Consider the following 26,662-nt stretch of genomic DNA (forward strand, 5'->3'; position numbering starts at 1 on the left):
AATATTTTATCACACTAAAGATGCAGTGTAGGTATATATGGCTTCTAGAACCTGTCTCGAATACCATGCCCTCTGAAATGATGAAATAATGAAGGTAGCCAGCCCACCACTGTTAGCTCAAGGGCAACTAACAAAAGCAATAATTGCTGGCTAGACAGCAATGCCCATGGTCCTATGATTGAATTTTTAAAAATTGTGTTTGCAATTTTTTGGATTAGCCATGTTTCTTGTGACTTTATGCAAAGTCTTAGTAAAAATGGTTGAAAATAAATGGCAACAAGTGGCTCCCCATTTCTGTCCTATCAAATTTTTGTTTCTAAGATAACTGGATTTCCTTCTACTTCCTTTTTCAGATATTGCATTCAAACTCATTTAAATGTAAGTTTCCAAAACACAACACCTCACCTCTCCCCACTCTTATGCAAAATTACATTGAACCTGTGTCCTCCAGTTACTGACCCTCTCACCAGTGATTCCTTATTTATTATTTTGACCCTTCATGTTTGGAATCATTCTATTTAAAACTCCTTTAACTTCCTCTGTAAAGTGAAAATTCTCACCTGATTTCTTCTCATTATTCAACTCTATCATCTTAAATATAACAACAGTAATTTTTCTCCAAGATGCTAACTACAATAACGTGGTGTCATATTTCAGAATAATACACTTGCTGAGGCATAACCAATATTTTGAAAATGTTTAACATAACGTTTTTCTGTTGTATTCTATAAAACCAAGAGACTACCTACTTTTATTATCCATTTGTTCTGGCATCTTCAAAATAATTGTTTAAATGTGAACCTCCTATGCTTTGTTCCTGTATCTGCTTTATACTGATGGTTTATGTTAGCTGTCCTTGCTTTTTGTTACCAAATGCATAGTTCACACTTCTATCTGCATTATCTTTCATCTGACATTTGCCTTCCCATTTCTCTAACGCCTGCCTTCCTGACAAGTGCCATTGTTTAGCACATTTTAAAGGTATTGCCAGTTGAAAACTTTGGAATTTTTCTCTTTATATCCAAGTCCAGGATGATGATGTGCATCAAGGGCAGCAGTTGTAATACTGACTCCCTCTGAGACACCACAGTGTACTTCCATTCATTCTTAAGAGTGTGTCACCATCACTTTCTGATTTCTGTCCCTGGGGCGTGTTTTGCATGATATTGCTGTTTGCTGTTCAGTTTTTGTCAACAAATCAAAAACAAAGTTATTTCATGAGTTGGTGAAATTGCAAAGGCAACATTTGATGCCCACCACCGATTACGCTTGAAATGAATGATTATGCTAGTTTCACATGATAGCCAAGCATGAGCTGTAGTCTGGAGTCACCTAGATTAGATCAGGATCGTAGATTTCCTGACCTAAAGGTCATGAGTTAGTCAGATGGCTTTTTAAAATTGCTATTTCAAGGTATCACTGCTGAGACAAGCCAAGGTTAATTGCGAGTTAAATAGTATTTAAAATTCTCCAGCTGCCTAATCCCTGGAGCATTAACCTTGATTACTGGACCAATGACGTTATCACCATGCTATCATTACCCCTCAGGGGCACTTTATCAAATACTAACTACATTTGATTTGAAGAAAATCTGTTTTATCTTTGATTTATGATTTGTATTTCTGATCAAAATTTGGATACAGACATAAAAATATCAGCCTACATGTTAATATTTATCCATAATTAGCTCTTCATCAATTGGTGATTAACTGTGTGCTAGGTGTGTTGAGAAAAGCGCTAGTATTCTTAGAGTAGTTATCATGAATCATAAATTGGGAGTAGTGAAACTGGAAAAATAATGAGACTTTATGGAAATTAAAGATGCTATGTAAATAAGCGTTCTCCTTGTCTTCCTAGGAAAATACCCAGAATATGGTTGTTCGGGGCATCAAATTTGTACCTGGAGCGACCGGTCTCAAAGAACTTTGTTTTGCTTGGCGTGATTTTGTAGATTATGTACGAATTCATCTGACTGCAGGACCCCCAACCCAAATTAGCCTCCTTGAATGGGGAAATGCAGAAGAGGTAAGATTGAACAGTTAGATTCCTTGAAGTATTGGAAGTCTATTAAATTCTTTTGTTTAGAAAAATGCCACTTGTGGAGTTACTCTCAAATACCCTGAACCATGGGGCAATTTTCTTGCCAGAAGTGGATGATTTTGTTTACCCTGTAGCCTAAGTTTTGTTCAATCTGAAGCACTAATCAAAATTGACTTGTTGAAAATTTATCTCTTCACTTGGTTACGGGTAACCAATCATCAGGTAAATACTCTGACGTGGTGCTCTGTTGGGAGACGCCACGGTTTTAGCAGGACAAAAGGCATAGTGGCTGCAATTAGACAAGTGTGATACCTATTTCACCGATTATGTCACATCTGTGGAAAATGTTCTTTGTACAATATTCCTTATTCTTTGGTGATTTGAAAATTTGGTTAGAACAAAATAAAACTTTCAAAATGCTTTTTTTATCATTTAAAAATAAGTGCAGGAAATTTTTTATAATAGCCTAATAACTGACCACCTTGGAGACATTACAACTGTACTTCTCTCCAGTCTTAAAACACCACAACTCTGCTTTTTGTATCTTGTCCAGTTTTACATCATATTGTTCTGAGTTTATCAACAAATCTCTATTTTAGAAATGAGTATAATTCAACCCACTATAAAGATTCCATTCTTGTTTTTCTTTCTTGGTGTGATCCTCCAGTCCCAGACCTTCAGAACTATGATTTATGGACATAAGTAGGAATAATAGACTAAATGGCCCCAAAGCTTGCTCTGCTGTTCGATCACATAATGGTGGATTTTTTTTCTTGACTTAATCTCTTTCATATGTTTATGTCAACCTTGAATTATAGTTAATGACTCAAATTCCATGGTCTTCAGCAAAGAAATTTGTCTTGATCTCTGTTTAACTGGGTCACACCCTTATCCTAGGACTGTTTCCCTCAGTTCTAGATCTTTCCAACAAGGGGTATATCTACTATTTTGCTAAGTCATCTAAAAAATCTTAAGTTTAATAAAATGATCTCTTCATATTTTGAACTCCACTGGACTTGAATGGAATCTTTTCATCCATTCATCACTGATGTATTTAGATACCCAGAGAGCATTTGATTACAGTGTAAGCAGTTAGTGTGCAAGATTAAAGCATATGGGATTGTGGGATGGTAATGTGCTGGCATGGATTGAGAATTCGTTAGCTCACACAGTATAAGAATAAACAGGACTTTTTGGAGTGGATTAACTAGTTGGATACCACAGGGATCTGTGTTCCAGCCCTGGCTGCTTGCTGTATAAATACAGTATGTACATTTTATACGCACATCAATAATTTTAGCTGAGAAAATTAAATATAAGACATGAATTACTGATGACACAAATAGGAGGAATTGACCAATGAGGAAGTAGAGAGGCTTGAAGGTGGTTTACAGTAAGTGGGGCAAGTACATGGCAAGTGCAGAATACCATGGATAAGTGTGAAGCTAGCCACTTTAGTAGAAAAAAACTGAATGGTCAAACATTGTTTAACTAGTGGTAGATTGAAAAATGTTGTTGTATAGAGGGACCTGGGCATCTTTGCAAAAAAAGCCTCTAAAAGCAAGCATGCAGGTGCAGCAGGCAGTGAGGAAGGTCATTAGTTTGTTGGCCTTCATTATATGAGGATTTGAATACGAGAGTAAGGATGTCATGCTGCAGCTTTGCAAGGCCTTGGTCATACTTGAGTATTGGTTGGAGTTTTGGCCTCCTTGAGGAAGAAAATTTGTACTTTACACAGTTCAGCAAAAGTTCGCCAAGCTGATTACCAGGATGGAAGGTTTGTGATATGAGGTCGGGGTAAACCATTTGGAACTGAGATGAAAGATTTCTTCACTCAGGATGATGGCCATGTAAATTCTTTATGACAGAACGCTGTGGACACCAGTTCATTAAATATTTAAGAAAAAAATTAATGTGTTTTTAAGATGCTAAAGGAGTCAAGGAATATGGGGAGAGGATCTCAAGTGTGGCAGTCAAGATCACATTGAATGGAAGTCAGTCTCAATCCCGCATGGCCTGCTCCTTCTATCATCTTTGGTTCGAATGTGGATAGTTATGGTCACTATCCTGAGTGAAGTTATTGCCCTGTGGACTTTTATAAATTACAGCTTACCAACCTGAAGATTACCTAATTATCTTGCCTCTGTTTTCCATTAATTTTGCAATCCTCTTATCCGTGCTATGTGTTACCCCCAACATGAATCCTGCAAATTGTGAATTAACCTGTATTGACACCTTATTGAATGCCTTCTGTAAATCCAAATACAAAACCTGTGTCCGCCCTGCTTATTACCTTTTGAAAGAGCTTTAATTTATTAAATCTGATTCTCTTTGATAAACCATTGTTAATTCTGCTTGTCTTAAATATCATTCTGCTACCTCCTTAATGATTGATTATAACCTTTTTCCAGTAACTGATATTAGGTTACTTAGCTTGTCATTTTCTGCTTCCTGGAAAAGGGCATTACATTTGTTGTATTCCTTTCTGCTGGCTTCTTACCAAATCTGTTTCCAACCAATATATCCAACATAACTGCAGCCACTTCTTTTAAAGCCAAGGATGCAGGCCTTCAGGCCTGAGGTACTCATAAACCTCTCATCCCTTTTATTCTTCCTCCATGCTTTTTCTTTAGTGTTTTAGGTCTCTTCCTAGTTGTCCCTTGATTTTCTAACAATGGGATGTTTTTATTGTCTTCTACTGTGAAGGTTCATACAGAATATTTGTTCAGTCTTTTGCCAATCATGTATTTGTTGGTGTGTTTTTTAAGTTCCATAATCTGGGATGCTCTCTGTGTATATTTGGATGACGAATCATTGATTTGTGTTTGGAAATTGAACTGTGATTAACTACATTGTAGGTATTTAGTATGACTATCAGCTCAATTTAATGCAGATTTAACTGAAAGTTCACATTTAGAAAACAGTACTGTATTGTTTGTGGCACTGTATGTACCTTAACTGTACACTTATTATTTTCAGCCCCTCTCAGTTGTCAATGGTAGGACCCTTGATAAACCTTTGGTTGTACAGCTTTGTGATGCCTGGGGAAATCCTTCTCCTGAGCCTATGGTTAAAGTTGTCCTACTAAAAGAAAGTGGCCTAAAGGTAAGGAATTTACTCAGCGCTTTGGCTTGAACATTTTGAATATATAATGCCATGATTATGATGCTCACAAGAAAAAATTGTGATAGATTTCTCCACAAGCACTGATTTAAATGTTTGTTCCCTATAATGTTGCATGTTTTACAATGCATACGGATCGTATTAAAGTGTGAGCCCTCATGATAGCCAAGAAATGGAGTCCTATTTGTGTTTGCATACCTTTAGTTTCTTCTGTGAGCCTAGAGGTTTGCAAAGGACCTTGGTGAATAAATCCTAAAACAGAGCACCAAAACTGAATAGAAATGTAAATTATCACACATTAAAGTCCTCGGAGGCCTTGGTTTGTTTTCCAGCTTGCCTCCTAATATAGGTGAAGTAATATTTGAGATGACGCATGTAATTAAATTCTTGCAGGATTTTGTGTTGTCTATTCGTTCAGTTTAATGCTGAAGATAGACTCGTTAACTTCACATTAATATCAAACTGGATTCCCAAATTACTACTACTGCCTGATGTTATTGAGAAATTACTCTCTCTTTAATTAACTAAGCTCAATGATAAAGTTTATTTGAAAGCTACAAATCATAAATGTATTAGGTGGAGCGGTAGAGAAAGAAAATAACCTGAAGTTTTTTTTGAGAGAAAGCACTGTTTCTTAGTGATACTTTCATCATCCTCTTGGATATAATTTAGCAAAGATTGAACTTCAGTTGTTCTGAGGACACAGAAAAATTAGTTCTTCAATCTTTTGCAGGTAATAGTCTTATGTGTATTGTCCACAAGCTGTGATGGTACATATGTAAAATAGCTGTTACTTGGATTTGAGTAATAAACTTAATTTTCTTCTGTAATGATTAGTTTCCTTTTCCTTTAGTTATCTCCAGCCCCACAATTGCAGAAAACAGATGAAAATGGAAGGGCAAGTTTTGGTGCATTTCAAATCTTTGCAGCAAGGTAGAGCTAAATCAAATCATTTAAAGCTTGTATGTTTCTTATGGATCTTAATAAGGGAGTGACGCTGCTGCTGCCATTATAACTATAACTGATCAGGCAAATTCTGGATACTTATTTCCATCCGTATTTCCTTATTGTTTTCCAACTCTCTTGGCACCCTTGGCAAAAAAATCCTGAGAATTTGTCTTTAAAATGCATTTCCTGCTCCCTTGACTCATTCTGCTGACTTGCTGACTGAGCTTCTGTTGATGTCCTAACTGTTCACTTTCCTCATACTGCCTCAAGTCCATTGTCCTTTCTTCAAATCACCAAACCTTGAGTTCTGTCTTATTGCAAGATACTAGCCCATTTCCAAATTCCTTTTCTCACATGCCCTTCGCAACTTTCCAAATTGGTGCTGATCTTTCCTAGCATTACACATTTTGAAACATTCAAGTTTCTGGCTTATCTATAGTGCTGGACAAGCCAAAATCAAAGCCACTAATTACCTTTTATTGTGGTCACCTATCCTTCCTCATCCTCCTTCACCTCATTGCAGCCTTTCTCAAATGATCACACCATTATTTTGCAACACATCATCCCTGTCCAACTAAATGGAGCTGGCCAGCATTGTTCTTTCTCAGAGAAGCATGTGTATGGCTTCCCCTCTTACTCCTGCACTGCATTCTCTGGGGTCTCCCAAGAATCTTCTCTACTCTCCATTGATATCATCTGAAGGTGTGTTAGGTTCCACATGAACTCTGTGCACATCTGCTTTATCACTGTTGTCCAACATCTAAAATGTCCTCAAATTATGCATTGGGAAGATTGGAGCCATTGTGTTTGGACCCTTCCAGAAACACTGCTCCCTGACTTTAGTTTCCATTTGTCAACTACCTGAGACAGGCTTGATTCATTCACTGCATTTCTGGCTGGCCTCCCATCTATCACCATCCAAAAATTTGGTATCAAAGATTCTGTTGGTTACATTTTAACTCCATGACTCATTCAACCTTCATGTTTATTAAACTGGCCCCTAGTTAAGTGCACACTCGATGTTAAAACCATAATTTTGCATAGCATTTTGTGGTCCTGGATGTCCTAATCTCTCACTCCTTCAGCTGTGCATATCTTTTGCAATCTTCTTTCATCAAGCCCCTTGCACTGCCTCTGTTGTAATCACTTCACATTTGACAGCTGTACTTACAATTACCTTGACCTGAAGCTTTAGAATATTCTTTGTAAACCTTGTCTTCAACCCCTCCGTTTTCTTTTAAAATGTCTTTTTAATCAAGCTATTGTCCAATGTTCTGTTTCCTCCTAGCATAGTTTGATCAACTTTGTTCATGTTAAGCATCTTGAGATACTTGCTCATTTAAATGTGCTGTGTGAATTTGCATGCATTGTAAATATTTATTTGTGTATTAAAGGCATTGCCACCTTATAGAAATGCAGTTTGCATAAATGCGACAACGTGGCGTGTATTTACAGGCCTTTTGACTTTAGACGTTGCTGCAGCGAACTCTCATTTAGAATTGATATGTAGACTGCCTTGTGCTGGAAAATTAGTGGCAGCAATGGTTTGTTTTCTCTAATTCTGTTCCTAATTTAATGATCATTAATGCAGTTGAGTAATTTCATCTCTGATTTGGCTGGAGTCAGCTACATTACCACAAACCTGTATTAAATGTAAAGGTTTCTGATTTATTGGATATGTTATTGCCTCACAGGAAGATTACTGACTTAAAAAAATATTAAGAGTTCTAGTCGTCCTTTTTCAATGTTTACAAACTGAACATAAACATGACGTACCTAGAATTATTTTTTAATAGTTGGAAATTAAGCTGCAGCTATTTGATGCAAGAGCATCTTTCAGAGCAGATTTTGTTAATTGCACTGTATTTTGCATTGTTCTGGAAATCTGATTCACCACAGTGACGACAAATGTGACAGTATTCTACAAACATGTATTTACATGTGCTGTCTAAATCAAAACTGTTACAATCTCATCCACAATCAAAGGATTCCCAATCAGTCTTCACCAGTTCTAAAATGGAATATCTGTTCAGTAAAAGATTTCATTGTACAATGACCACAAGCAAGTTACACAGGATGTAAAAAGGCTATTTTATCCAACAATGCTGTTCTTCCTTCCTTATTTGTTACCCACAAAGAATATCTTTGGAGTACTGAATATTTGAGGAATAAACACTCAACCATTGTATACGTCAGTAAACAGTCAACTGTTGGATATGCCTAATTTTTTACAGAGCACAGCAATGTAAATATCAGTACAGAAACTAATAGAACATAACAGGACCATAGAACAAATATGTTCATATCATCCTGTTTTGTAACAGTATAAAAATGAATTTGTGCAAGAAATAAACAATTTTGTATTTAAACATTAGGGGCGCATTATGATCGTTTTTACTTTCTGCATATCACTAACGTAAACTTCTGTTTGTGTAAAGAGCATAACAATAACACCCCTTTTCTTGCTGCCTTGGGATGGTACACAGCCACCATCCCATAAACCTTTTCCACTTTTGATCACATCTCAAACTGCGTGGTTTCTTAGTCTACATATGCCACAGACATTTATTTTATTGCTAGGGATTTATAATTGAGCTTGATGTGATTCACACAATGTAAGTACACAGTTCAGAATTAATCACTGGAAGGCATATCTAAGAATGTACACATTAATCAAGATATAGTTTTGTTATGCACATTTGGCCCACCTGTCCAATGTTTATGCCCAAGTTGACCTTTACCTCACCTTTTTTTCATCTAAACCCATCAATAAACACTCTATTCCCTTGTCATTAAAATCTGCCTCTTGTTTCTCCTTCCCAAAGCAAGTGCAGAGATCAGCTTTAATGCAGAACTGCTTATTAAGAGCCTTATGAAAGGCTAAGGTCTGGTCAGTTGAGCAAAACTTGTTTTTTAATTAGCAGCCTTTTCATTAAAATATTATGTAAATCTGAATTACAGTTCACTTGCCCTTGTAAATTAGCACATTGCCATTGTGTAAGTTTGTATATTATTTGGAGTGGTTCAGACCTTTTAATAAGGAAATCAAGTTAAATTGGTAGATTTAAATGAGCAACATTGAGGAGGAAGCTCACGTTAAGCAGAAATATTGAACTTTGTGAATTAAAGGTATTGTTCCTATGCCACGTAACCTATGTAACTGTTCAGGATGGAAGTCAAATATACCTAAAATGATCTAACTATTTCATATAGATGCAAATCCCAGTTGTTTGTATTGTCTTCCTGTGACACTTTACTGTTGCATGTCAACTTGCACCTACCAGTGCCAGCCTTCTCCCCTCTATTTTCAGTGGCCTGTTTTACATTACTCTGCCTGAAGTCAGTTTTACCCCGTTGTCTGTCCTAGTCTTTATCACCAAATTGGCTAACATCTCCCATTCTTACTTACTGTACCTGGTCCAAATAAATAAGTGATCAGAGATAATGGGAACAGCAGATGCTGGAGAATCCAAGGTAACAAAGTGTGGGGCTGGATGAGCACAGCAGGTCAAGCAGCATCTTAGGAGCACAAAAGCTGACGTTTCGGGCTTAGACCCTTCTTCAGAAACGCTTTTATTTTTGGAGGCCCAGGATGGACGTGCCGTGTAAAGAATGGGAGGGGGGAGTTGAAATGGTTGGTGACTGGGAGGCGCAGTTGGTCACTGTGAGCCGAGCGTATCAGTGCATTCCTTTACAGAATCCATTTCTGAGTGAAATGCAAAGTTTTCAGCAGTGACCAGGAATCACATTTTAGCTTGATCAATGCTTTTTTTTAAAAGCATGTTTTGAAAAGTACATTACAGTTGTTGCTGTTCGCCAATAGGTTTTATTCAAAAACAAGTGATCCTGAAGCCTTCCATGCAATTTGAAAGGCCCTTCTATTATTTAATTAAGCATTTTCATTTAAATGCTTTTTTTTAGATTATTAATAGAGCAGTCGCATATTTTGAAGCCTTCTGGGTAGAGGCGAATCATCAAGAATAGAACCACTTTTCACGGCACGCTCTACTGTTGTCATAAAAATACAAGAAAGAGCAGGTCCTTTCACACTAAATCAGTGCGTTGTGTCTGATCTTTTACATTAACTACACTACTCCATGCCTATAATATAGATAGTATTCAAAAAAACTTGTTGATTTGTCTTGACTATGCATGAGTGAGTGAACATTCACTGTGGGGCAGAAAATTCCAAAGATGCCAGTTTGATTAACAAGAATGTTGGAATTTTTCTTCATCTCAGCCCTAAATGGCCGATAACTCATTTTGAAATGTTTGGTTCATCATCAAACATTGCTTGATGTTTGAATGGTGAAACTTGCTCCAGTGGGAAACAAAGCGGCGGGTTAACATCTGCAGTGGTGGATTCAACCACATGGAAAAATATGAAAGAAGTGACAGGGAAGGGGGAAACTCAGAGGTTATTAAAGTCTCTGGCACAGACACAAATAGGACAGAGTTTGGAAAGGGCTAGCAATCAAACACTGAAAAAACAAATGAAAATGGGAAGAGGGAGGGTTAATACACGACTGAAGGTGTTTTATCTGAATGCACACCGTATCAGGAATAAGGTAAATGAGCTTGTGGCGCAGATTGAAACTGGCAGATGTGTCATGGTAGGCATCACAGAGACCTGGCTGCAGGGGTATCAGGATTGGGAACCAAATATCCAAGAATATACATCCTGTCGAAAAGACAGGCAGGTGCGCTGAGGGGGTGGGGTTGCCTTATTAGTGAGAAGTGAAATGAAATCAATAGGAAGAAATGAAGTAGGGTCAGATGGTGTAGAATCTGTGTGGGTAGAATTGAGGAACAAGGGTTTAAAAAACAACCATAGTTGGAGTTGTGTATCGGCCTCCAAACAGAAGTCAGGAGCTGGGACGCAAGATACACCAGGAGATAGAAAAGGTATATAAGAATGGCAAAGAAGTAGTCGGGGATAGCATAAAAGCAGAAGAGAAATCATATAATTTGGCGAAGGGCAGTGGGAAACCAGAGGACTAGGAAGCTTGCAAAGACCAACAGACGGCAACAAAAGTTGAAATAAAGAGGGAGAAGATTAAAAATGAGGGTAAGCTAGCCAGTAATATAAATGAAGACTGTAAGAATTTCTTTAGGTATACAAAGGGCAAAAGAGGACATTGGACCTGGAAACTGATGTTGGAGAGATGGTGGGGATCAAGGAAATGGCTGAGGAACTGAATAATTACTTCGCGCCAGTCTTCACAGTGGAAGACACGAGTAATCTCCCAAAAATTTGAGAGTCGGGGCAGATCTGAGTATGGTGGTCATCACCAAGGAAAAGGTGCTAATAAAACTGGCCTGAAAGTGGATAAATCACCTGGACCAGCTGATGGACTACAACCCAGAGTTCTAAAGGAGATAGTTGAAGAGATAATAGAACCACTAGTCCGTGATTTTTCGGGAATTGCTCGAGTCAAGGAGGGTCCCAGAGGACTGAAAAATCGGTAACACCCCTGCTTAAAAAGGGAGTAAGGCAAAAGGTGAAAAATTACAGGCCGATTTAGTCTAACCTCAGTTGTGGGTAAGATTTTGGAGTCCATTGTAAAGGATGAGATTTCTGAATATTTGGAAGTGTATGGTAAAGTAGGACAAAGTCAGCATGGCTTTATCAAGGGGAGGTCATGCCTGACAAATCTGCTAGAATTCTTTGAGTAAGTAATGAGCAAGGTAGGCCAAGGACAGCCAATGGATGTTATCTACCTGGACTTCAAGATGGCCTCTGACAAGGTGCCACACAGGAGGCTGCTGAGTAAGATAAGGGCCCATGGTGTTGGAGGCAAGGTGCTAGCATGGATAGAAGATTGGCTGTCTGGCAGAAAGCAGAGAGAGTGGGGTTAAAAGGGTGTTTCTCAGGATGGCAGCTGGCGACAAGTAGTTTTCCCCAAGGGTCAGTGTTGGGACCACAACTTTTCACTTTATACATTAATCTTCTAGATGAAGGAACTGCGGGCATTCTGGCTAAGTTTGCAGATGGTACAAAGACAAGTGGAGGTTCAGGTAGTATTGAAGAGGTGGGAAGGCTGCAGAAGGATTTGGACAGGTTAGGAGAGTGGACAAAGTGGAAGACAGAGTACACCTTGGGAAGTGTGAGGCCATGCGCTATGGTAAGAAGAATAAAAGCATAGACTATTTTCTAAATGGGGAGAAAATTCAGAAGTCTGAAGTGCAGAGAGACTTGGGAGTTCTAGTCCAGGATTCTCTCAAGGTAAACTTGTAGGTTGAGTCAGATGTCAGGAAGGCAAATGCAGTGTTGGCATTTATTTTGAGAGGACTTGAATGTAAATGCAGGGATGTTCTGCTGAAGTTTTATAAGGCTCTGATCAGGCCACATTTGGAGTATTGTGTGCAGTTTTGGGCCCTCACATCTCAAGAAGGATGTACAGGCCGTGGAGCGGGTTCAGAGAAGGTTCATGTGAATAGTCTCAGGAACAGAAAGTTTAATGTATGAGGAATGTTTGAGGACTCTGGGACTATACTCGTTGGAGTTTAGAAGGATGAGGGAAGATCTCATTGAAACTTACAGAATACTGAATGGCCTGGACAGCGTGGATGTTTGGAAGATGCTTCCACTGGTAGGAGAAGCTAGGACCTGAAGGCATAGCCTTAGAGTAAAGGGAAGACATTTTAGGATGGAGATAAGGAGAAGCTGCTTCTGCCAGAGAATGGTGAATCTGTGGAATTCACTGCCACAGAAGGCTGTGGAGGCCAGGTCATTGAGTACATTTTAAGTCTGAGATAGATAGGTTGTTGACTGTCAAGGGTTACAGGGAGAAGGCGGAAGAATGGGGTTAAGGAACTTATCAGCCATGATTGAATGGTGGACCTGACTCGATGGGCTGAATGGCCTAATTTCTGCACTTGTCTTACGGTCTTATGGAAAACCTTTCTTAACTCGTTCTTTTAAAAACAGAAATCACGCCTTTCTTTTCAATTGTAGGGATATAAATTTCATCTGTTAATACTGTTCTCATGGCCAGTCCCTACATCCCAGGTATTACTTTAAGAAATAATTGCTCTTAAAAATTATTATATACTTCCATTAATTCATGGCTGTACCTACATGCTAATCTCCTATGATTCATGCACAAGGATACTCTTTGTCTCTCGCCTTGACACTGACTGTACTTAAAAAGCTTGAGATTGGCTTGAAAGCTTTTGAGATGTCCCGTGAAAGGTATTATTTAAACACAAACTTTCTTAGTAAATTTCCTGGAGCCCGAACACTGACCCTAAGTTACCCATTGCCAACCTGAAAATGATCTGTGCATTTCTGTTTTCTGTTTTCTATTTTCTATCTATTGATCAATCTATTGTAATCCCCAATTCCATAAACCCTAGTTTTATAAAATATTGTATGACACTGTACGGAGTGCGCTTTTTAAAAATCCAAACAATATACTGATTCCCTTCAGTTTACCCAATAGTTTGTGTTTTAAAAATAAGTTTCAGATTTATGATCAGCTGTTATCCTTTGAACGGGAGAGCAAGTTTGAGGAGCTGAACAGCCTACTCCTGTTCCTATTACTAATGGTCTTATTTGCCAAGCATGATCTTTTTCTTTCATAAATGAGATTCATATTGTAGTCTAAATATTGCACTGGGACTCTGTCTAATAGTTGTCAGCAATACATTAGAATTTATCAGGTTAAAAAGGCTTTTACCCCAGTTTTCATTCCCTCCTTCCTTGGTTGTCATGCCAGCGCTTGGGTCCAGAGAACACAGAAAAATCAAAACTGATGCGGCACGGTGACTCAGTGGTTAGCACTGCAGCCTCACAGCACCAGGGGACCCGGGTTCGACTCCAGCCTCGGGCAGCTGTCTGTGAGAAGTTTGCACGTTCTCCCCGTGTCTGTGTGGGTTTCCTCCGGGTGCTCCGGTTTCCTCCCCCAGACCAGAGATGTGCAGGCTAGGTGGATTGGCCATGTTAAATTGCCCATAGTGTTCAGGGGTGTGTGGGCTATTGGGGGATGTGTCTGGGTGGGATGCTTCAAGGGGCAGTGTGGACTTGTTGGGCAGAAGGGCCTGTTTCCACACTGTAGGGAATCTAATGATGTATCCACCATTTCTGTAGCCACCCTTTTTTTAAAATCCCTGAGGTAATCCACCAAGCCCATGGGATTGGTCAGCTATTCACTTAATTTAATGTCTCTGTAACTTTTACTTTTACTTTTATTTCTGTAAATGCTTACTGGACACTTGGTTCCAAGAATACGGTTGCTTTGTAACATTCCATTGTTTCTGCAGTTTCCTTATCTTGCCAAGTACTTTTTTTAAATTTGGCTGTAAGCGATCTGTGATTGTTCATGTTAATCTTTTCCATACCTCTAGAAGGATTTGCAGTCTCTTTTACATCTTTTGCTAATTTTGCCTACATTCTGTAACCTATTAGTTTCTTTGTCATCCTTCCTATCTTCAAGTTTCCTACTGGTATTCCGCTTAGTTTTTGAATAAACAATCTTTAACTTGGGTAAGAGTTGGACCACTTTTCTGTGAGATTTCTTTTTCCTTAAAGGATTTGTTGTTAAATATTTGACAAGACCTGTCTACTGTGACATTTTAATACAGTTAATTCTACTTCAGCTTTCTGCTCTCACCACAGCAATATTGTGCAATTTTTGTCTGTTGAAACATTTTATTGTTCATTTTAGGGGGCGTGGCTGTTGTTTCACAATATGTGCAATGGTTGAATAGGGCAGCAAAAGTTCTAAATATTTAATTAACCACCTCATTTCCACACATGTAGAACAAATGTGCCAAATCTAGGGGAATCAAAATTGAATGGAGTGGCTAGATTATTCAGGAGATATAAAATAGCATAGGAAAGATGGCTAAGGTTGGTTTGATATAAGAGGGATGAAAGAATTTGAATAGGAATTTATAGTAGTACATCTGGCTGAGATACTGCATTCACCACAGCAGTTTGTAGCGAGGACAATAAGCGGAAGCTCAATAATAAGGTTAAATTGATTGGAGGGCTTGTGAGCGGGGAATAAAATAAGATGGAGCAACGCATGGAAAATATGGAAGTGAGTCATTGATTGGATAGCATAGCATAGGAAAAAGGGTGACATTGAGACAATGACAATGAGAATGAGGAAAAATGTAATTCATGAGATGGATATGGCATGAGAAAAATGTATTATGACCAGAATGCAGTAAGAGTGAAATGTATTATCATGAAATTATTGCATATACTTTGTAGCTCAGAAGTTGGGGTGTAGCCCTACTTAGAGGATTGAAGTAGCGTGGCTAGCATTTGCAGGATAATAGTGACTTTTAATGGGGGGCAGTAACCGCATGGAAGGATAAAATAGGAAGGGTGGGGATTCAGCAGTATTGCTGCACTAAAGGGTTGATAGTTGCATATTGGTAATGTCACTAGTTTTCAGGGACTTGGATTCTAATGGGTGCGAGTTCAGATCCCATGATAACTAGTGGAATTTATATCATTTTTTAAAAATCTCTGGCATTGGAAACTACTCATAGTGATCAATTGTTGCAAGAACTCATCTGGTTTATTAATACTCAAGGAAGGAAATTTATCATTCTTAGTTGGTCTCATCTATGTGTGACTCCACACCCAGAATGATGTAGTCGGTTCCTGACTGCTTGCCAGGACACTTATGAAGTGCCACCAAATAATGGTCTTGCCAATGCAACCTTCATGCCATGAAAAAGTAAATTTAAAAATGAAGGGAATAAATGTTTGCAGGTCTTTGCCAGTATCCACTGTTTCTGCAGATTTATAACTCTAATTTCTGACTTGGCTAGATCGGTGTCCTTTGTGATTGCTCTTCCCTGGAGGTCCTTTTACTGGAAGGTTATTAATAAATCCAGTTTCATTGAACAATTGCATAGAAGGCTATTTAGTAATTATGAATTTGATCTGAAAATTTGTCACAAATCTATTGCTCTACAGTTTCCTAAATCAATCTCCATGATTATGCCTCAGATGATAGGTACAAGAGTATACTGAAAGTTGTTTTATGTATTGAAAGATTTGAATTAATGAAAGAAAAAGCCGTGGGTAAGTCTTTTTGCAAAATTCTAGCCCTTTGACGAAAACATTTAGTTCTGTATATTGAATGGGATAAGAAACAACTGGAAGAAAACATAGGTGTTAGTTTTGTATGTGTGTGTGTTGTCTGCTCTGCCCAAAGGCAAGATCTTAAAGGATAATCTTTCCATATCTCTGGCCCTTTCAACCTTAACTGTCTAATTTCTTTCCGATTTCAAGCCATTCAGCTTGAATGTTTTCTTCCTTTCGTTTTCTTTATCCTTGTGATCTTCCTTCCATGATATTTTTAACTCACCCATTTCCTAAGAGATGTTATCTTGTCTCTACACCTTTTTCTATTTACATTCAGTAAATTTTGTTCATTCACAGCCTAGATCACTTCACTTGTTACGTTTTCTGTACAACTGATCCACCACATTTTTATCTAAACCCATATTGCAAAGCTATAAGCAGGATTGGTTGGTCTCCTCTCTCTAAAATCCAATTCCTACAACCACACAAATTAAAACTTCAAATAAATTTTGTTTTATAGAGTGATTCTTAAATTTTTCTTTCAATTAGCAACTATCTCCTCTTGCCAAAATACCAGAGTTTCCACGATTACCCAATTCTTATTTCTGTTGCACCTTCCATCTGCAGGTGATACACTACTTGTGCCTATTCATAGAGTAATGTTCTGTTGAATACATCATGAAAGGAAAATAAGTTTTGGTGGTTTTGAGTTTTGCATCATGTTACAGTTCCCACTGTTTTTTGTTTCTGGTACAGATTTCCTAAGAATGTTCTCTGTCCGATTAATCTCTGGTTACAGTTGTGTGTTTGTGGTGTTTTCTATTGGTCTCTTGCATATGTATATATGACTTTGCACCCTTACACATGAAAAATATGAAAAGAAATTAAAAGTTCCTTTTCCCTTTTTATAATTGAGCATTTTGAAACTAGAATTAGTTTTAATGATTTTCTTCTTCCCCATCCCCTAAAAAGACTCAAAAGGACTAGGGTAAGTTCTTCTTGTTTAGCAAAGAGTTTATAAATTTGAAATTCTTTGTTATGGACATTGTGGAAGTTAAGAGAAATGAATGAACACATTCTTTCAAGAAAGTGATCGTGTGTTCTATATATGTATTCTACCTGGTCCACGGTTGCAGAGTACTGTTGGCAGTGGCCTGTGAGCGGGGTATTTGGCCCACCACTGTAGGTAATAGTGAAGGAAAGAACAAATCTTATATGTATGTACTCCACATTCTCTGTATGTGAGGCTTGCAAATGCAATACTTTATTTGATTTTTTTAATCTAAGTTTTAGCTGCCAGTAAGAAGAGTGGCATAGGAGTCTTAAGTTGCTCATGTTCAAAATGACCTAATTTTGAATCAATCCTTTATGTAAATTGTGACTTCTGAAAATACAGTTGGCTTTTTGAATATATCATACTTAGTTGACCTTAAGGTCTCTGATATTTTTCACGTTAAAAAAGCTAAACTGTGCGGGTATCCGTTTTGTATTTCAGGGGAGAATATACAATACAAGCTAAAGCTGTCATTAATAAAAGTGCAGTGGATGGCCCGGTGATCAGATTAAATATAGTACCAGACCCCAACAAACCTGTCAGCTTGCATGTAGACTATGACAAAAATGCACCTTTTGTTGCTGGTGGATTTTTAACAGGTATGCATGATATTTGTTTGCAGTAGATATTGATAGACATGCTTGGTGATTAGACCGTAGGATAATTGCTATAATTGGTTAGAATTCTTTTGGAAAATCTTTTAATGTTATATTTAGAATTAAATTTACTTCTTAATCTTTACACTGACTTGTATATGTGTAATACCAGAGTATTTATCAAAATAATCTTCTAATTGCTGCTTCATCAGTCCAACGTGTCCTTAGGTGGAATATTTACCTGTATATAAAGCATACTTTAGGTGTGGAACAGCAATTTAGTTTTTTAAACACTGTTTATAATTCTTGTTTGAAGCTGTTATCTTCCCTGCTTAGGGTGCATTCACAGTCTACTTCTATGTAACAACCTTGCATCTGTTTGTAACTCTGCTTATAACTGTGAAGGCATTGAATATTTTCTCTGAAATTAATTTTTGCATTTACAATACAGTTTAATTCATTTATCAAGTTTCCAGCTAAGATTATAGTTTTACATATTTTATCATACTGTACTGACTTGAGAGCTGTCCTGATTTGAGTATCTTACTCTGCTAGCATATTCTATTGCTTTAAAAGTATACAGGATAGTGATGCTAAAACAGCTTTTTAAACTGAGCATAAGTATACATTAATGACAACAGTTTAAGGCACAACAAGTTTTTCAAGCATTCACAATAAAAACAATACAGTCTCCCCTCTTAAACTTTATCTCCTGGAACAATCTTCTGTTTCATCCACTATCCGACATTAATGTGATGGTTTGTCTATTCCAATATGTAAATTACCACCCACCTGACACCATGTGATCTTTTGATAGTATAGTAGTGGGAGGTGACCTTATTTTAAAGGTTAAGATATCGAAGCAATTTCAGCAAAGGTTAGTCAATTGTGGAATTGTTTATACACATGCAGCAGTCAATCTTGCGTAAAAGTAAAGCAGATCTTTCCTAACTGTTGAGCAAAAATATTTTATTTTTCAAGTATCACATGTATGAATCCTGACCTTTGGCCCAGTAATACTTGACTTTTCCTATGCTTCAAGCTAGTTTTGAGTGGGGTTGGCAGGACCAGTTCAGTGAGTCATTTTCACAATTGCTTTTTTCTCGTTTAAATTGCCAGACATAGATAGCGTGGGACTGCAGTTCCCAACTGAATTCAGAACCATGGCCAGCAACCGCTGAGACAATGTCATCGGCAGTTTTCAAGAACTGGCATGGATTTCAACCACTAAAACATTACTCGTGTGTAAGTTATCCCCTTACTTTTTGCCTAAAAGTTTGGTCTCAAGACTTACTTTTTACACGAGTATGCACAGTGCTTAAAACTCAACTTCACATATAAATGACTTTAACTCATCCCTGTTGTAGTGCTGCTGTAATTGCCCCACAAATTACATTTTTTCCCTTAATTAGGGATTATAATCACTTTTGAGTGGCAAAGTATTTTTTTGTTTTTCTGCAACTGTAGGAACATACTGTATGTGGTAGACATCAATTTGTGCCAACACATGGAGTAGAGTGAAAAGGAAGCAGAAATGCATTTTCCAATGAAGTAAATTGCTTGTCTTATAGTAATACTGCTAGGTTCTTTCACTGGCGTAAAATCTTTAGTTTAAATGCAGTTCGTTTACCAGAACGTGTCTTGCAATACAAAAGCCCAATAATGCAAATGCTGAAAATCTGAAATAAGCACAAAAACTGCTGAATGCGTTCAGTTGGGTCACCATCTGTGAAGATTGAAACACAGTTAATGTCCCAAGTCAGCAGTGGAGGTCGATTATGAAGTTGGAAGATTAGACAGAAGCACTAGAAAAGACTTGATGTCCTGGAAACATTTACCTGCTGTTCAGTCTTGACTGGGTATGTCCCAAAGGGTGGAAAGAGGAAGCATTGGAACATTGTTTACCCCCTGCTATGTAGTCAGTCTGCCAGATGATAACAGTGCTGCCCTTGTCAGCAGGTTTGATGACAACATATAAATTGGAGAGCCATAACTTGACAGACGAAAGAGAGAAAAGAGAAATTAAAGTGACCAATATGCTGGTAGTTTTTGACAAAAAGATCAAGAAAAAGTCCAAGTATAAAGGGAACTATCCATAGGAAGGGTAAATCCTGAAGATGGCTATAAGCATCGTTAAGGGAAGAACTCCTGGCCAAGGGAATTGAGGGGGAAAGCAAAAGTAATGGAGAAATTCTCAGCACTGTACTGGGATTGAAGTGAAGAGCAGAAAGGAATTAAGCTTTTGGCCTTTTCTGAGGACTGATTGTTCAAGTTTGGCGATGGGAATTTGAAGACTAATATGAATATATAGTAACAGATGTGAACCAAAGAGTTTGTTTTCATTGCCTACAGTTCTTCTGCCATTGTAATTTTTTGAAAATTATCTTCTCAAGAACTTTTTTCGTGTTAGAGCAAGTTGATTCTAGAGTATTCAATTAAGCTTGTATAATCATTGAATTATTTAACAGCAATGCCTGAAAAACTAATCATCTGCACATTCTTTTGAGGTGCTTTGTGTACGAGGTGCCAAGTAGCTAGAAGGTCTTATATTATTTAAGCTTTTTTTTTGCATCTTATCAAATTCAGTCATTGCATTCTGTTACTGGCTAAATGCAAAATAATAGAACAGGTTAACCATGTCATCCATGTTCAAGCTTTCAAATATCCTATCCCAGAAATGTATCAAATGTGATAGTGATTATAATGTGGCTTTGACTGCCTAAGCCAAGGTGTTCCAGCAAAACATGCAGATCTAGCTTTTATATTGAATGGAACTGTGAATGTAGTCACTTTAAAAAAAAAAAGAGACATTGGAATAAAATGCAGCAAACAATATACATCTAAACTCTATAAACTAAACAGTACAAATTATTGATACAGCATATCTTATTGTTGTACTTGATATTAATCTACTGTGAAATGGTAGTTTGCAAGAATTTAATCCCATGTGTGAAAAAAATAATCTAATTAGTGTTCACTTTTTTTGTCACTCTTCTAGAATTTGCGGTTAGTGTTACTTCTGAAGATGGCAGTGCAATGAAGAATATCAAACCAGCAGACCTCACCATGCGAATCTGGAGGGGTCAGCGTTCATCATCCAATGTAAGTGAAGTGAATACTTGATGTCAGGTAAAAATATCATTATCATTGAAATTCTTCCAAGTATCTACTCAACTCCTTCCAAGAAAATACAGGGCTTTTAGAAACTACCTGAATTTGTAGCTCAAATTTCCTGTAACTACCATAATGCATGCTTATCTCCCAATTGGTTAGCCATACAAACATTTCTTGTGAATCCTATTTAGCCAGAGCATTAGAGACTACAATAAAGTAACTGATAACTTATTCACTGTTAAATCACTGCTTACATATTAAAGTTAAAGTTTTAATCTGTCGAATCTTTGTGTGTGTGTATGTGTTAAGCATTGCTTTGTTTAAGAAGATAAAATCATTCAAGATTTTCTGATTGGATTTAAGGAAGAATCCTAAAAGGCATGCCAGGTAGCACCACTAACTATAATGAAAAATGATATACCAACCTACTGAAGAATAGTTGCATGCTAGTATCATATGATAAGAGTTAAGCAATCCCACAACGAATGGGTCAACTTTTATCCTATCCAGTCAGGAATGATGCATTACAATTAGACAACTAACAGGAGGAAGCCGCACAAAAATCCCCATCCCCAATGGTGCAGCAGCCCAGCACTTAAGAGACTGAAAATTTGCAAATATTTTTAGCCAGAAGTGTTGAGTGGATGGTCCATCTTTTGCCACTGCCTCAGTTCCCCAGTGTCATACCACCCTTAGTGGGCAATTGGTTTGTTCCATGTGATATCAAGAAATAGCTGAAAGCACTGGATATACTCGATGTGCTGTAAATCCTGACAACAGTACTAAAAAAATGTGCTGAAAAGCCAGGTGTCCCTTAGCCGAGCTATTCTAGTACAGTTACCACATTGGCACATACCTGCAAATGTGGAAAAATATCCCAGGCATGTCCTGTCGAAAAAAACAACAGGATGAGCCTAACTTGACCACCACAACACACAAAGGATGCTTGAACCACATGGTACCTTTAATTTTCACACTCTCCCAACTATGCATAGTGGTGTCAGTGTGTACTGTTCGGACGATGTACTGCAGCGGCTAAACAAGGCTCCTTGGATAATATCTTCCAAACCTGCGACCTGTACTGGCTAGAAGGATAGGGGAAGCATGTTACACTCAAATGTTACGTGTAAGTTCATTTCCAACCTACATGCTATCCTGACTTGAAATTATCATTCCTTCATTGTCACTGGGTTAAAAACCCTGGAACTGCCTTCCCTGTCACTACTGTGTGTGTGTCTCTACACCTCACGAACTGCAACAGATCAAGGCCTGCTGCACCACCTCAAGACCAGTTAGGGATGGGTAATAAATGCCAGCAATCTATGAATGAATAAAAGACTAAGACTAAGCATTCCAAACCATAAAGATGAATTCAAGAGTGTGAAAAGTATTTCACGTTTCCAAGAAGTTTTTGTGAGACTGTAGAAGTGTATTCTTAAGTAGAGATTTGCATTTCATTCAGAACAGAAAAAGTGAACAGTATGCTTAGTTGCTTCAATGAGAAGTTTAATTTATTTTTGTATAAAGTGCAAATTCAATTATGTTAATAAATCTGGTCTTTATTCTAAAAGTGTTCACCATCTCTGCATTTTATTTCTGCAGCCCACAATTCTAAATTGCAATAAAGCACGAGATGGTGACAGAGAAGGGTTCTTTTATTTCAGGTATTGGCATTATCATTGTTTTTTGGTTTACTTATATATTTGACGTGTGTAATAGCAGCTTGCATTTACATGCTGCTTATAATGTGCAAAAGCAATCCTGAAATGTTTTGGATGTGTATTTGGTGCATATGCCTGCGTTTTTAAAAGTTTTTCAGCAGCTAGAATCTAAATTGTGTAAAGCTGATGATTCCATATTTTACCGATATGAATGTTGAATTTTGTGTTGAATGTTCTGATATGAGAGTTAGGAGTAAGAGTAGACTTCTTATCCCATCAAGCCTGACCTGTCAGATAATAAGATCATGGCTAACTTGATTACTCCACATCTTGCCCTCAACCCTAGACCCTACTCCCATGACCCATATTCACGTTCACCTCTTTGCTCATCAAGAATCTATCTACCTTTGCCTTAAAGATATTCAAAGACTCTGCTTGCAATATCATTTGAGTAGCAGCGTTTCAATGGCACTTAAATACAGGATCTTGTATGTTTTAACCATTTTGACTGTCAACTCTTCTAAATTTCAGTGCATGAAGGTCTTGTCTGTCCAACCTTTCCTCATATTGACAACCCACCCACATCAGTGCTCTTTTTGTGGCCTCATATAATTGAGACATGAACTCCTACTTTTTGTATTCTGCACAGTCTCGCAATAACAATAACATTCTCTTAGCTCGACTGCACTTCGTCCATTCTAGCCTTTTTGTGATTCATGCATGAAGGCAACCAGATTCTCTGTATTTGAGCTCTGTAATCTCTCACCATTCAGGTAATAAGCTTCTTTATTGTTCTTCCAAAATGGAATGACAAATTTCATATCTTCCCATATTATGCTGAGTTTGCCCATCTTTTCGCACTTAGCCTAGTTATATCCCTCTGTACGGTGCTTATTTCATCTTCACAATTTATTTTTGCCAAATATCTGTCATCAGGAAATTTGGCCATCATAACTTTGCTCCCTTTATCCACATTATTTATACCAATTGTAAATACATTTTCTAATTCATTCATGTGATGTAGACATAGCTGACTGTGCCAATGTTTATTGCTTAGAGGGCAGTGAAGAGTCAACCACATTGCTGTGGGTCTGGAGTGGAATGCAGACCAGGCTGGTGAAGAATGGCAGATTTCCTTCCTTAAGGACATTATTGAACATGATATATATTGTTTTAAATGATAGTCTTTTCATTCCAAATTTTAGTTAAATTCAAATTTCACTACTTAAGCGGTGGGATTTGAATCCATGTCCTCAATGTTATCTTGGATGTCTGGATTACTAGTCCAGTGTCATTACCATGACACCACTGCCTTGAGGTTGAGGCTTCGGCACTGACCCCTATGCACGCTTTTCATTGCATCTTGCCAATTGGTTTGCCATTTGTAATAGCTAGCCAATGTGATATCAGTGTCAATATGTCACCCACTACACCATGAGCTTCTTAGATTGGCATTTTTCGGGGATCTTGTAGTGCATTGGTGGTGTCCCTGCCTCTTAGGCAGAAGTAGTGGGCTTATGTTCCACTACTCCAGAAGTATGTCAAAACGTTTTTGAACAGATTGATAAAAATAGCTACACCATGAGCTGTTATTTTACGCAACTCTTAAGATACTTTACTACATGTCTTTTGGAAATCTAAGTACAGTATGTCTACTGGCTCTCTTTTATCCACCATATGTTACTTCCTCAAAGAGATCAAATAAATGAATTACAGTTTTCTATTTTACAGGTCGTTGATTCTGCATGATTATCTTTAACTTTTCCAAGTGCCTTGTTATACTATAGGGAATTTAGCACAATTTGAATTAAGATGAAATCAGTGAGCACTTGGGGACCTGTCAGCCCCCAGTTCAAAGTACCACTTCCTTGTGTGATGATGGCTTATGATATAGTATTATTATTATTATTTGGAAACTTGGGTCAAAGATAGAGAGAACCATATACAATTCTTAAAAATTTGATTTGTATATTGTGATTGTAAATAAGAATGTAATTTGTTTTGTTGTTGTTTGGCTCTGTGGATGGTGTGGGTTTGTCTGGAAATCTGTTAAATGTATTTAAAGTTTTTTTTTAAAAACAAAAAACCCTTGGGTTGAGTGGTTGAATGAATGCTTTTTAAACAAAAGGGTTAGAGGAAACAAAAAGGTCATTTACAGAAATTTACAGAATTTCATAGTACCCCATTGTAATGTCATTGAATTGTTTAATTTCTTATTTTGTAATATATACTTACGTTTCAGGGATAAAATGCTTCCAGAGCGGACAGGAGAGCATACTATTCAGTTTGTTTATTCACAGGACAAGACCGTGATCTGTGGTGAACAGGTATGATATTGTTCCAAACAGGTTAGTGGACTGAACTCTCTCTTTATCCCACTCTACCACTGACCACAACAAATTTTGAATTTAGAAGGTAGGTAATATTGCCAATTATATATTAAGTTGTATATAGCTCAGTATCAGAAACAAATGAGCCAGATTAGTTAACAAATAATCAGTTCATCGCAAAAAAAACTTGCCTAAGTGAAGGCTATTAATAAAAGCTTTAAAACCTGCAAATGTACCAGCTTTCCTCCTTGAAAAATAATATACGCTATCATTTTGAAGACTGGCAAAACGATAAAACTCTATAGTGTTATTTTAAAAGTGCTTTGACTCATAATTCAGAAAATTCATAGATTATTCCAAATGCTGGGCTGCAGCCAGAGTCACCTTTACACAAATGGATCCTTAATGGTTGTTGAATTCTTTTTCTGGGGACAGCAGTAAGGATTTAGACTTCTCTAATACCCCTCCATTAGTGAGGATGACGTGTTCCAGCATTGTTATTTTTCAATATTAAAATTTTGAGAACTGTTTTGAAGAAAGTTGAGGGAAGTTCTTTCAGATTGTGGTCAAGAGTACTTTGTTTACACCTACAAATGTGGTTGTATGACTTCTGACCATGTTGGACCTTTTGACATTGTAAAAGTAATGGGTGTTCATTGTAAATGCAGCATTTTTGCTATTGTTGCCAATGTCTGGGTTTAGAACTACATCATATTTAGAATCTGAAGGCAAGTCAAACTCAACTGAATATTCATCAGAACTGAATAGTAAATTATTCAGCATTTTAAAAAGCGAGGAAAATGAGAGAGAAATAATTGTCAAAGGGAGATGCAGTCAGATGATTTTCTAACTCTTAATAGAAACGTGATTAAATATAAAAACTCCATTGTGATAATGAAAGGATAAAAGGTTGAAATTGAATGACAAAACTTTGGAATATCTGTATGAACAAAAGTAGAAAATTGGAGAAAGAAACTAACCCAAATTTAGAAAATCAGAAGTTCAACTGTGACACTTGATACATGTGTTCTGCGTTTAGTATTATTCGTTTCCATTCAGTGACATGATCTTTCCTAGATTTCTAAATAAGGATGTAGTTTTAGTTTCATTTTAGTTTGGCTCTGAATTTGTAACATGATGCTCCAGATACTGTAGCTATACCTGTGATAATTTACACTTATATGCTGTGGGGTAGAGGTTCTCAACCTTTTTTCAGTTTCAGGGCACACTTCAGTGAGACAAACAATTCCTTTCTTTTAATGAGATAGTAGGAACTGCCGATGGTGGAGAATCTGAGATAACACGGTGTGAAGCTGGGTGAACACAGCAGACCAAGCAGCATCAGAAGAATAGGAAAGTTTGATGTTTCGGGTCAAGACCCTTCTTCAGAAATGAAACGTCAAACTTTCCTGTTTGTCTGATGTTGCTTGGCCTGCTGTGTTCATCCAGCTTCACACTGTGTTATCTCCTTTCTTTTAATGCCTGCTTTTGTGATGCATCAGAAGACAGTGAACTAAACTGATCACATACAGTAATAATTTTCTACATTGGTAGAGGGAATCTAGAATCTGACATTTTTCATTACTTTGAGATAGTTGAATATGAGGATATGAATCTTGACCGCTGCATCTGCTGATGATACTAGTGGAAACATTTCAAGTGAACCCCCTGTCACTGTCTTGCCAAAGGCTCACTTTGACCTAATCCTTTGAAATTTATCTGCAATGGTTATAATCACCTAGGTC

At 37.4% G+C, this 26,662-nt stretch overlaps 1 protein-coding gene across 2 annotated transcripts in view; it reads left to right on the forward strand.

Annotated features, from left to right (window-relative positions):
- Positions 1 to 26,662, forward strand: part of smchd1 (structural maintenance of chromosomes flexible hinge domain containing 1) — a 151,831-nt gene that overhangs the window by 82,444 nt on the left and 42,725 nt on the right. For both annotated transcript variants that reach the window (XM_048529359.2, XM_048529358.2), the window contains exons 29-35: positions 1,858 to 2,025; positions 5,020 to 5,145; positions 6,017 to 6,096; positions 17,658 to 17,815; positions 20,811 to 20,914; positions 22,529 to 22,590; positions 24,830 to 24,914. In XM_048529359.2, the coding sequence (XP_048385316.2) occupies positions 1,858 to 2,025; positions 5,020 to 5,145; positions 6,017 to 6,096; positions 17,658 to 17,815; positions 20,811 to 20,914; positions 22,529 to 22,590; positions 24,830 to 24,914 (783 nt within the window). The remainder of the gene's footprint in view (positions 1 to 1,857; positions 2,026 to 5,019; positions 5,146 to 6,016; positions 6,097 to 17,657; positions 17,816 to 20,810; positions 20,915 to 22,528; positions 22,591 to 24,829; positions 24,915 to 26,662) is intronic.

Source organism: Stegostoma tigrinum, chromosome 5, assembly GCF_030684315.1.
Source record: "Stegostoma tigrinum isolate sSteTig4 chromosome 5, sSteTig4.hap1, whole genome shotgun sequence".
NCBI lineage: Eukaryota > Metazoa > Chordata > Chondrichthyes > Orectolobiformes > Stegostomatidae > Stegostoma > Stegostoma tigrinum.